Genomic DNA, 13,413 nt, shown 5'->3' on the forward strand with positions numbered 1-13,413 from the left:
TCCCAGAAAAGGGAGTCAGCTCAGCACTGTGAACTGCAGCTGAAGGAGGCAGGCAGCTGGTAAAATGTGGAAAGCCAAGATGGTGACAGCAACAAAGTGGAAGGAGGGCTGTCTTCAAACTCTGGAAGGTTCTGTGATAAGGGGGAGCAGAGAAACCCCAAGATCCAGAGCCCCCTTTGGTAGGGCAGTTTATTTTTTAAGGGCAAGATGTCAGAGGATGCAGCGTGGCGGCGAGACTATGGGGTGAGTTCGGGAACAAAGTGGGGGCACTGGGGGGAGATGTGCTGCACCTGGGTGCATGGCTGGACACTGGTAGGGGCAAAGAAGCTGGCCAAGGCAGGACTCTAAGGAATGCATCGGCCTGCCCTGGGCTGGCTACCCCACTTTCACCTATGAAAGGCTGGCTTACAACAATTGAGCTTGGGGACACTGGAGGCAGACAGGCCCCTTTGCCTGCACACCCAGCTGAGACTGTGTCCTCCAGCATAGGAACAAACCCAGAAGCTGGCATTTAGTCCCTGAGGAGCCATAGCTCCACCCATGAATGCAGTTCAATCCCATCATTACAGATTTGGCGAGTATTTGGTGATGATACAGAGGGCTGTCCAGAATGCTGGCCTCAATTGACCTCCAGGCAAGGAAAGCGTGTACGTGCTGTGCCAGGTTTGGCCAGGAGGTGGCAGTGCCGCTGTCAGTCATTCCCTGGGAACCCAACCAGGAACGGGAGGGGCAGCTGTGTGGAAACAGCCTGGTGCGTGATCACTTTGTGGTATCATTCACACCTTTCCGGGCCTGCTTCTGTACCTGAAGGGTGATTTGAGACCCCACACTGGGACATGCGAGTGCACACAGAGCCTATAACGTGGCCCTCAGCGTGAAAGGGCCCAGGGGTCGGGTAACAGGCGGTGTCAGTGGGTGGGAGCAGCCGCACTGTCCCGACTGCGTGCGGGCACTGCTGTGCTCATCACATCACCTCCCCTCCTCTGGGTTCCTGTGGCCAATATTTAAATGGAGGAACCGAGAGGGTAAGCGGTCACAATACAGGATGTCTTGGATTTGGAGGAAGAACTGAGGCTTCAACCTGGTTCAATCCCATCATTACGGATTTGGGATTATATGGAGGGCTGTCAAAAATGTAGGTAGGCCTTGACCTCCAGACAGGGCAAGACTGCCTAAGAACGCCAAAGCTGTCACTTCTCTTGGGCTAATCCACTGATGCGATGTCTCCGCTCATCTTTACAGCATTCCTCTCTCTCCTTCTCCTCACCCTGAGAATGTACTGCTTCTTTCTGAAAGTGCAATTCTAGGCACCAAAGAGATCCAACAACTCACATCCTGTTATCTGTCCACACCCTGAATGTCACACAATGCTTCCCAACAGAACACTGCACACAACAGTCATTACTATGCTTATTTCAAGCCACAAGTCTGTTGAGAGCAACTTCAAATTTATTGTTTTCGAAAAGCCACCGACCTAGGAAATCCTCGTTCTACACTCTTCTCTGAAAGCTGCTGTAAAACCAGGCTGCTTGGATGCGCGCTGATTCCTTAAACAACTCCTGAAGAGATAACTGAGGGATAATCGTGTGCCCTGGATCATTGCCAGTTAGTGGGGTGTCTAATTAATTCTGGAGTGTGCGGCTAGCATTTTAAAAGATGATAAGAACAGACTAGAGGATGTCAGAGTGCACATGGTTCCTACTGAGGGCTTTTTTTTTTTTTTTTTTTTTTGAGATAGAGTCTCGCTCTGTTGCTGGGGCTGGAGTGCAGTGGTGCGATCTGGGATCACTCCAACTTCCACCTCTTGGGTTCAAGTGATTCTTCTGCCTCAGCCTCCCGAGTAGCTGGGATTATAGGCACCCGCCACCATGCCCAGCTAATTTTTTGTATTTTTAGTAGAGACGGGGTTGCACGATGTTGGTCAGGCTGGTCTTGCACTCTTGACTTCATGATTTGCCGCCTCAGCCTCCCTAGCACTCAATCCTCCCAAAGTGCTAGGATTACAGGCATGAGCCACCACGCCCAGCCAATTTTTTCTTTAATGAAATAAAACCGAAGAGAAAAATCCAAGTGCACCGCTTTTAGGAAGGGTGAAAGTTATTCCCTATAAGCTCTGGCAGTTGTGTGAAATACATGTATGTGTACACCAAGTCATGGTATAAAGTACTCTCTATTTTCCAGTGTGTTTCGGTAAAATCCTTTGAGAAGTCCTACATTAATGGCAAAGAAAGCTTTTGCAGTGAGAGGTGGCTGTATTTTCAAAACCACCTCCCGCTGGAACAGGATGGCACCTCCAGGTTCCTCTCTGTCTCATGATGGCTCTTCCACTTTGCACAGGACCCCCTGGCCCTGTCCTCAGAGGTCTCTGTACCAGCATGGGCCAGGCAGTCTCTTCTGTGACCGTGAATTGACCTTCGGCTCTCTAGTCTGAGGGTGACCTGAACTTAGAAGGGCTTGTCAGTGGACATGAGGTGACTTTTTGCCTTGGATCCTCATTGTCACCCCTTACCAGGTCAGTGCCCTGTATCCCCTTTGCCCCATCACCCTCTCCTAGGAGCACAGGCATCAGAGATCACCCCCTGATTCTAACCTGCAGCAGAGCCTCCCGCTCCCATGGGGAGGATCCAACTCAACTGAGGTGCTGGGGCACCTGCCATCTGCACAGGATGTTTCTTGCTCCTTATGGGGTCTGGAGAGAAAACGTGTATGTGTTTGTGGGGAGAGTAGGGACAGCAGGAGGAGGGCTCTGTAGGACTTTTGTCTAATTCATTTTCTTGCTTTCCAAGGCCTTTCCCCTAAGAAGGACCCCAGACCCTGGACCCCATCAATGAGTTGTATGCTTGGAACTGGGACAGCCTATCAGAGAAGTTAAGTCCTAAAGAGACCAAGGATGAGCAGCTGCAGTTCCTAAATGACCTGCCACTTTCTCAGACCCTGAACCAGGCACCCAAAGACTTGGCTTTGTTCTCTGGAAACCCAGGACTGACAAAGTATGTGTTCACCGCAGCATCCCTACCACTGATGACCTGCGACTCTTTCCCCCAGACAGCGGCAATCAGGCCTGGGTGCCTTTGGACCAAATGTGGCTCAGAGAGGATAGAAGAGTCAGGAAGTACAGAATGAGAAGTCAAGCAGAGTTAGTGTGGGGGCGCTGAGGCTGCCTGCGCCAGTGTGGCGGGCCCGGGGCAGGAGGCCCTGGCGATGCAGTGAGGACAGTGCTTTGGACCCACACAGTATGGCTGAGTTAAAAGTGCAGAAGTATATTCCAAGCAACCCACACTTGCTAATTTAAACATACAAGCCAGGAACATTTTTAGGGCAAATCATGTTAGCAATTGCAACTACGTCTAAAAAAGATCTCTGGTTTTCTACCACAGATGAGATGGAAGAGGGACCCAATGTCCATGCCATTAACTGATGAAACACAGTGGCCGCCATCTGTGCGACAGGTGGCTGTGCGTGTGCTTATCCTGTGAGAAAGGTCTGCAGCTCCTACCTGTGATTCGGTTTTCAATTTCCCCCTGCATCTGGAGCGAGTCCACATAAATGGTCCGGTTGCCAATGAAACGCGCACAGGCAATTCCCCGGTAAGGCTGGCAGAACCCATCCTCGTGGTAATCATCCCTGGTAAAAACACACACAGTCTGTTAGAGCTCTGGGAGGTGCCAGCTCTTGCCAATGCCAATGACTTCTTTTATGATCCAGCATCTTGCAATCCAGCAATTTTGTTACTTAGTATTTATCCAAATAAGTAAAAAGATCCAGCAATTTTGTTACTTGGTATTTATCCAAATAAGTAAAAAAACGTTTAAGTCCACACAAAAACCTGTACATAGATGTTCAGGGCAGCTTTATTCATCATTGTCAAAACTTGGAAGCAACAAGATGTCTTTCCATAGGTGAATGGAAAAACAAACTGTGGTACATCCAGACACTGGAGTACTACTGAGTGCTAAAAAAAAAAAAATGAGCTATCAAGCCACAAAAAGACAAAGAGGAAACTTAAATGCATATTACTGGGTGAAATGAGCCAATCTGAAGGCTACATACTGTATGATTCCAACCATATGACATTCTAGAAAGTGCAAAACCATGGACAGCAAAACTATAGAGACTGATTATGGAGAAAGGCCAGTGGATGCCAGGGGTTATGAGGGAGGGAGGGACGGATTCCAGGAGGCACACTGGGGTTTTAGGGCAGTGAAACTATTCCGTATGATACTGTAATGGTGAGCGCACGTCACTATACATTGGGCAAAACCCATAGAAGGTAAAGCACAAAGAACAAGCCCTAATGTAAACATTGATTTTAGTTAATAATAATGTATCAATATCGGCTCAGTGGCAATAAACGTGTCACATGAATGCAAGACATTAAAATAAGGGAAACTATGAGAAGGAGGATGGGAAGACTGGATTTTCTGTTCAATTTTTCTGTAAAACTGTTCCAAAAAATGCCTATTTCAAAAAATTTCACATCTTTAAGGGAGTATGGAACAAGAAGGGGAGGACTGACTAAGCGTGAGGATGGTTCTTGAGGTGAAGAGTACACAGGGATGGGTACGTGTTTGTGTATACGTGCACACACCTGGAACATCACGCACATGTTTCACCTTACCCTTGAACTATTTAATACATCAGAGACATTACGGCAATGCCCCAGCAAACTTCCCTTGTTTTTAAATAAGGCTTTTATGATAACGATGACAATCCAGAAGGTGAACAGCAGAAATACTTGAAAAGGAGAAAAGCAATACACAGGTGTATTCTCTACTATGTTCAAAGGTGATGGGAGGGACTCCAAGAAGTCCAAGCCTCAGAGAACTCACAGAATGACATACATGCATGCCTACTCTACACAGAAGTGTGACCTGGCCCTGCTGCATGGACAGCACAGACCACGTGTCACAGGCACAGGAGGTCAGAAGAGGGAAAGACACGAGCAGGCTGTTCTCCCTCCTGCTCCTCCCGGTCCCCACAGGGCAGCCTGCATGGATGGGAAGAGGGCGTAATCCTTTCCCAGGTCCCCAGGTTGGAGTTTGTGGTAAATTATTTTCTGCAGAAACTGTTGGTCTGGCTTCAGCCAATGAAAGCCATCATGATAAGTATCCTGGAGGATTTTAAAGTGGTGCTCAGGACCCTCCAAAGGTCCAGTGACGCCAATGAGCCACAGCAGACACATCAGGGGGCTGTGACTGCTGGCAGAAGAGGGGACTGACGATGCTAGGACAAGCCTTGCATGAGCACGTCAGGCCTGTAGTTCAGTAGCTTCTTTTCCAGCAAATCTGGAACCTACCCCCTAAGCCTGAGAGCCCTCAGCTTTCCGCCTACATCCATTCAGAGTAGACCATCCCCAAATGAAATCTGAATTCTTTTCCATTTAAGGTCAGGCACAGTGTTCGTGCCTGTAATCCCAGCAATTTGGGAGGCCAAGGCTGGTGAATCACTTGAGCCCAGGAGATCGAGACCAGCCTGGGCAACATGGTGAAACCCCATTTCTACAAAAAATACCAAAATTATCTGGGCATGGTGGCACGTGCCTATAGTCTCAGCTACTCAGGAGGCTGAAGTGGGAGGATCACTTGAGTTGGGAGACAGAGGCAGCAGTGATCAAACTACTGGACTCCAGCCTGAGTGACAGTGCAAGACCCTGTCTTTAAATTAAAAAAAAAAAAAAAAAAAAAAAAAGAATGTGTTCAATTTAACCAAATGGACTTAAAATCCCTATCTGAACTCTCTTGCTAAGGCAGAGGCTGAACACTTGCAATAGCGGAGACCTTCTTAAGCTTCTGCAGAAAACCCTTTTCTCAAAGAACAGAACCCGGAGCCATAAATAAATCAAAGAAGGGGCCGGGCGCGGTGGCTCACGCCTGTAATACCAGCACTTTGGGAGGCCGAGGCGTGTGGATCACAAGGTCAGGAGATCAAGACCAACCTGGCTAACACGGTGAAACCCCATCTCTACTAAAAATACAAAAAATCAGCCAGGTGTGGTGGTGGGTGCCTGTAGTCCCAGCCACTTGGGAGGCTGAGGCAGGAGAATAGCGTGAACCCAGGAGGCAGAGCTTGCAGGGAGCCGACATCGCGCCACTGTAGTCCAGCCTGGGTGACAGAGTAAGACTCTGTCTCAAAATAATAATAATAATAATAATTCAAAGAAGGAGATTTTGGTGTTAACTCCAGCTCGCCAGCCATTGCTTCCTTGGGTTACGGGTTCCTTAAAGGTAGTTTAAATGGGCAGCACATATGTTAACAGTGAGAGCCTGCCTGTCTCGCTTTCACTCATTTTGAGCTGAAGTTAACTGCTGATTAGACACTGGCCACACCACCAACATAAATGGAAGTCACCTCTGCCTGGGTATGTGCTGGACATGTCCCTGTCTGGAGGCGGGCTCAGGGTGCTTGTCCACTCTTGCTGGAAAAATCATTAAGACCTGCCTGATTGGATTAATGTCAGCTATGCCTAAGCTATGAGATTCAGCTCAGTCTCTTGGGATGACTCCACAAATGTGAGCAATTTCTTTTCTACCTTGCAAGAGTCAAGGAAGAGAAGGTTGTTCCCCCTGTTGCAGGCTTCTCCCCGGCTGCTGGTCAGGTGCCCACAGGACTGAGAGAGCAAGGGGGTGTAAGGAAGATGACAAGGGGGTGGGGAGTCTCCCGCCATCACACCCCGCTCACAGATCTCTCACTGAAGTGGGCTTTCAATCTGAATAGACAGTATCTAGGCCGGGCGTGGTGGCTCACGCCTATAATCCCAGCACTTTGGGAAGCTGAAGCGGGTGGATCACGAGGTCAGGAGATCGATCATCCTGGCTAACACGGTGAAACCCCGTCTCTACTAAAAATACAAAAACAAAATTAGCCGGGCGTGGTGGCAGGCGCCTGTAGTCCCAACTACTCGGGAGGCTGAGGTAGGAGAATGGTGTGAACCTGAGAGGTGGAGCTTGCAGTGAACCAAGAATATGCCACTGCACTCCAGCCTGGGTGGTAGAGCTAGACTCTGTCTCAAAAAAAAAAAAGTATATATATATATATATATATATATATCTCCAAAAAGCCAGACAGAAGTGCTTGGAAAATGGCATCTTTGCTTTTGAATTGTCTGAGAAAACAAGTGGGAGTTGCTTTCTATTTTCAAACAATTATATTTTATCTTTATCTGGCACATTTGGGGCCGTGGACGAGGAACAGAGCTGGAGAGAGTCTGTTAAGTGGATCCCTGGGAAAGCAAGGAAAGGGCTGTGACGGAATTTGGCAGCTATAAAATTCCTTCAGCAACGTTAAGTGCAGTAGACATGCGCACCAGCTGGCGGAGCTTCACGTTTCAGAAACGCAGTGTGGAAATGCCCTGCCCTCATGCTGCCAGGCACTGATCCGAGGCCTGACAGGACATGGATGAAGAAGAAACTTCTATACCAAGAAGTGACTGTCAAGGAGGAGAGAGGGCGCTAAATAATGACAACCCGGCCGGGCGCGGTGGCTCACACCTGTCATCCCAGCACTTTGGGAGGCCGAGGTGGGTGGATCACGAGGTCAGGCGATCGAGACCATCCTAGTCAACATGATGAAACCCCATCTCTACTCAAATACAAACAATTAGCTGGGTGTGGTGGTGCACGCCTGCAGTCCCAGCTACTCGGGAGGCTGAGGCAGGGGAATCGCTTGAACCCAGGAGGCGGAGGTTGCAGTGAGCAGAGATTGTGCCATTGCACTCCAGCCTGGTGACAGAGCAAGACTCTGACTCAAATAATAATAATAATAATAATAATAGTAATAATGATGTAAAATAACGACAACCCTGGGTAAGAAAAGCAACAAGAGAGGGGTAGGAGATCGGGGAGAAATAGAAGCAGGGGCCAGCAGACTGTGATATAAGGTGCTCCTCCACCGAGACTGGCAAGATGGTGGGGTGGATCCACAGCCTTCCCCTAGATGACACATGCTGAGAATAAACCTTCATAGGTATTAATAATGACGGAGTTTTAAAGGAAACTAAGGCTTTTTTAAGGTTGAAAAGGAATCCATGTCAAAATTCAAATGTAGCTACATATTGTGTACCAAGTTAATATCTTTCCCCTATTGTTTTGTTACAAAGTAGTAACCCATTCTCATAATTGTTTATCTTATTATGACAGAGGCTGACTGTCCTAAATGGGCTGCCTCCCTGGGTGAAGCAGAGGAAGCTCAATCTGTGACTCACCAGGAGACAGAGCAGACTACCCACATTCACAAAGCAAAAACTCCCTAAGCTTTAGGTGCTCTGACAGTAATCTTCAAAACTCAATACTCTTTACTTTGAGTGCAAAACCTAGAGTACAAACCGTGATGAACACTATACAATAAAATTACCAGACATGCAAAGAAACAGGAAAATATAACCCGTGTTCAAGAGGAAAAAAACGTTAGAATCAGCAGAGCAGGGTGGATTCAGCCATTTTCATACTGCTGATAAAGACAAACCCGAGACTGTGAACAAAAAGACGTTTAATTGGACTTACAGTTCCACATGGCTGTGGAGGCCTCCGAATCATGGTGGAAGGCAAAAGGCACTTCTTATATGGCAGCGGCAAGAGAAAAATGAGGAAGAAGCAAAAGTGGAAACCCCTGATAAACCCATCAGATCTCGTGAGACTTACTCACTGTGATGAGAATAGCACAGGAAAGACCAACCCCCATGATCCAATTTCCTCCCCCTGGGTCCCTCCCGCAACATGTGGGAATTCTGGGAGATACAATTCAAGTTGAGATTTGGGTGGGGACACAGCCAAACCGTATCACAGGGCTTTAAAGTAATGAAAACACAGAACAGAAGATGGTGTAGTGAAGATGTAGGGTATTTCAGGAGGGATGGAAACTGTAAAAGAAGAACTAAAAGGGAAGCCTAGAACTGAAACATAAGAGTCCACAATGAAAGATTCATTGGATGGTGCAGCCATGCACCACATAACGATGTTTTTGGTTAACAACAGATCACATCCACAATGGTGGTCCCCCCAAGATTATAACGGGGCTGAAAAATAATCATTGCCTAGTGACGTCGGAGTTGTCCTGACACTGGAGTGCAGTTACTCAATTTTTAATAAACTCCCTGTAGCCTAAATGTACAGTGTCTATACAGTCTACACTAGTGTACAGTAATGTGAAATGTCCTGGGTCTTCACATTCACTCACCACTCACTCACTGACTCACCCAGAACAGCTTCCAGTCCTGCAAGCTCCATTCACTGTAAGTGCCCTATATAAGTGTACCATTTAATTTTTATACCATATTTTTACTGTACCTTTGTTGTGTTTAGATATACAAATACTTCCCATTATATTCCAGTTGTCCACAGTATTCAGTATAGTGAGATGCTGTACAAGTCTGTAACCTAGGAGCAACAGGCTGTACCATATAGCCTAGGTGTGCAGTAGGCGAAATCATCTAGGTTTGTGTAAGTACACTACATGATGTCCCTACAAGCAGAAAATCACTAATGCATTTCTCACAACGTATCTCCATTGTTACATGATGCATGGCTGTATAACAGAGTGGACACAGCAGAAGAAAAAAACCTATAAACTTCAAGACAGGTCAACAGGAGATTTCCAAACTGAAGCAAAGAGACAAAAAGATACAAATAAGAGACAACTCTGATACAAATATCTAACAAGGACATCAGAAAAATATGATAAGGGCCAGGTGCAGTGGCTCACATCTGTAATCCCAGCACTTTGAGAGGCCAAGGCAGGTGAATCACTTGAGGTAAGGAGTTTGAGACCAGCCTGGCCAACATGGTGAAACATCATCTCTACTAAAAATACAAAATCAGCTGGGCGTGGCAATGCGTGCCTGTAATCCCAGTTACTCAGGAGGCTGAGGCAGGACATTCACTTGAACCTGGAAGGTGGAAGTTGCTGTGAGCCAAGATTATGCCATTGTACTCCAGTCTGGGCAACAGAGTAAGACTTTGTCGAAAGGAAAGTAAAGGAAAGGGGAGCGGAGGGGAGGGGAGGGGAAGGAGGAAGGCGGAAGGGGGAAGGGGGAAGGAGGAAGGAGGAAGGAGGAGGGAGGAAGGAAAGAAGGAAAGAAGAAAAGAAGAAAAATACGATGAGGACATCACAAGAGTATCTAACAAGGACACCACAAGAGTGTTACGGACCGATTGGGGGCGGAGCAAGATGGCCGAATAGGAACAGCTCCAGTCTCCAACTCCCAGCGCGAGCGACACAGAAGACCGGTGATTTCTGCATTTTCAACTGAGGTACTGGGGTCATCTCACTAGGGAGTGCCGGACAATCGGTGCTGGTCAGCTGCTGCAGCCTGACCAGCGAGAGCTGAAGCAGGGCGAGGCATCGCCTCACCTGGAAGCGCAAGGGGGAAGGGGATCCGTTTTCCTAGCCAGGGGAACTGAGACACACAACACCTGGAAAAGCGGGTAACTCCCACCCCAATACTGCGCTGTAAGCATACAGGCACACCAGGAGAATATATCCCAATCCTGGCCGGGAGGGTCCCACGCCCACGAAGCCTCCCTCACTGCTAACACAGCAGTCTGCCGCGATCTAACCACAAGGCAGCAGCGAGGCTGGGGGAGGGGCGCCCGCCATTGCTGAGGCTTAAGTAGGTAAACAAAGCCGCTGGGAAGCTCGAACTGGGTGGAGCTCACAGCAGCTCAAGGAAGCCTGCCTGTCTCTGTAGTCTCCACCTCTGGGGACAGCGCACAGCTGAAGACCAACAGGGGAAGTAGCGGGAGCCGGTGCAGACGCGAACGACTCTGTCTGACAGCTTTGGGGAAAGCCGTGGATCTCCCAACGCGGAGGTTGAGATCTGAGAACGGACAGACTGCCTGCTCAGGTGTATCTCTGACCCCTGAGTAGCCTAGCTGGGAGAAATCCCCCACTAGGGGCAGTCTGACACCCCACACCTCACAGGGTGGAGTACACCCCTGAGAGGAAACTTCCAAAGGAAGAATCAGACAGGTACACTCGCTGTTCAGCAATATTCTATCTTCGGCAACCTCTGCTGCTGATACCCAGGCAAACAGGGTCTGAAGTGGACCTCAAGCAATCTCCAACAGACCAACAGACAGTCCTTCTGACTGTCAGAAGGAAAACTATCAAACAGGAAGGACACCTATACCAAAACCCCATCAGTACGTCACCACCATCAAAGACCAGAGACAGATAAAACCACAAAGATGGGGAAGAAGCAGGGCAGAAAAGCTGGAAATTCAAAAAATAAGAGTGCATCTCCCCCTGCGAAGGAGCGCAGCCCATCGCCAGCAACGGATCAAAGCTGGTCAGAGAATGACTTGGACGAGAGGAGAGAAGAAGGCTTCAGTCCATCAAACTTATCAGAGCTAAAGGAGGAATTACGTACCCAGCGCAAAGAAACTAAAAATCTTGAAAAAAGAGTGGAAGAATTGACAGCTAGACTAATTAATGCAGAGAAGATCATAAACGAAATGACAGAGATGAAAACCATGACACGAGAAATACGTGACAAATGCACAAGCTTCAGTAACCGACTCGATCAACTGGAAGAAAGAGTATCAGCGATTGAAGATCAAATGAATGAAATGAAGCGAGAAGAGAAACCAAAAGAAAAAAGAAGAAAAAGAAATGAGCAAAGCCTGCAAGAAGTATGGGATTACGTAAAAAGACCAAATCTACGTCTGATTGGGGTGCCTGAAAGTGAGGGGGAAAATGGAACCAAGTTGGAAAACACTCTTCAGGATATCATCCAGGAGAACTTCCCCAACCTAGTAGGGCAGGACAACATTCAAATTCAGGAAATACAGAGAACGCCACAAAGATACTCCTCGAGAAGAGCAACTCCAAGACACATAATTGCCAGATTCACCAAAGTTGAAATGAAGGAAAAAATCTTAAGGGCAGCCAGAGAGAAAGGTCGGGTAACCCACAAAGGGAAGCCCATCAGACTAACAGCAGATCTCTCGGCAGAAACTCTACAAGCCAGAAGAGAGTGGGGGCCAATATTCAACGTTCTTAAAGAAAAGAATTTTAAACCCAGAATTTCATATCCAGCCAAACTAAGTTTCATAAGTGAAGGAGAAATAAAATCCTTTACAGATAAGCAAATGCTTAGAGATTTTGTCACCACCAGGCCTGCCTTACAAGAGACCCTGAAGGAAGCCCTAAACATGGAAAGGAACAACCGGTACCAGCCATCACAAAAACATGCCAAAATGTAAAGACCATCGAGGCTAGGAAGAAACTGCATCGACTAATGAGCAAAATAACCAGTTAATATCATAATGGCAGGATCAAGTTCACACATAACAATATTAACCTTAAATGTTAATGGACTAAATGCTCCAATAAAAAGACACAGACTGGCAAACTGGATAAAGAGTCAAGACCCATCAGTCTGCTGTATTCAGGAGACCCATCTCACATGCAGAGACATACATAGGCTCAAAATAAAGGGATGGAGGAAGATCTACCAAGCAAATGGAGAACAAAAAAAAGCAGGGGTTGCAATCCTTGTCTCTGATAAAACAGACTTTAAACCATCAAAGATCAAAAGAGACAAAGAAGGCCATTACATAATGGTAAAGGGATCAATTCAACAGGAAGAGCTAACTATCCTAAATATATATGCACCCAATACAGGAGCACCCAGATTCATAAAGCAAGTCCTTAGAGACTTACAAAGAGACTTAGACTCCCATACAATAATAATGGGAGACTTCAACACTCCGCTGTCAACATTAGACAGATCAACGAGACAGAAAGTTAACAAGGATATCCAGGAATTGAACTCATCTCTGCACCAAGCGGACCTAATAGACATCTATAGAACTCTCCACCCCAAATCAACAGAATATACATTCTTCTCAGCACCACATCGCACTTATTCCAAAATTGACCACATAATTGGAAGTAAAGCACTCCTCAGCAAATGTACAAGAACAGAAATTATAACAAACTGTCTCTCAGACCACAGTGCAATCAAACTAGAACTCAGGACTAAGAAACTCAATCAAAACCGCTCAACTACATGGAAACTGAACAACCTGCTCCTGAATGACTACTGGGTACATAACGAAATGAAAGCGGAAATAAAGATGTTCTTTGAAACCAATGAGAACAAAGATACAACATACCAGAATCTCTGGGACACATTTAAAGCAGTGTGTAGAGGGAAATTTATAGCACTAAATGCCCACAAGAGAAAGCAGGAAAGATCTAAAATTGACACTCTAACATCACAATTAAAAGAACTAGAGAGGCAAGAGCAAACACATTCAAAAGCTAGCAGAAGGCAAGAAATAACTAAGATCAGAGCCGAACTGAAGGAGATAGAGACACAAAAAACCCTCCAAAAAATCAATGAATCCAGGAGTTGGTTTTTTGAAAAGATCAACAAAATTGACAGACCGCTAGCAAGGCTAATAAAGAAGAAAA

At 46.9% G+C, this 13,413-nt stretch overlaps 1 protein-coding gene across 3 annotated transcripts in view; it reads right to left on the bottom strand.

Annotated features, from left to right (window-relative positions):
- The window catches only part of ROR2 (receptor tyrosine kinase like orphan receptor 2), a 233,497-nt gene that overhangs the window by 11,186 nt on the left and 208,898 nt on the right, over nucleotides 1-13,413 (bottom strand). For all 3 annotated transcript variants that reach the window (XR_004054093.1, XM_010373595.2, XM_030920389.1), the window contains exon 5: nucleotides 3,497-3,624. Coding sequence is in view for 2 of the 3 variants with exons in the window: in XM_010373595.2 (XP_010371897.1) it covers nucleotides 3,497-3,624 (128 nt within the window). In the remaining variant the exon portion in view is untranslated. The remainder of the gene's footprint in view (nucleotides 1-3,496; nucleotides 3,625-13,413) is intronic.

This window comes from Rhinopithecus roxellana, chromosome 16 (genome assembly GCF_007565055.1).
Source record: "Rhinopithecus roxellana isolate Shanxi Qingling chromosome 16, ASM756505v1, whole genome shotgun sequence".
NCBI lineage: Eukaryota > Metazoa > Chordata > Mammalia > Primates > Cercopithecidae > Rhinopithecus > Rhinopithecus roxellana.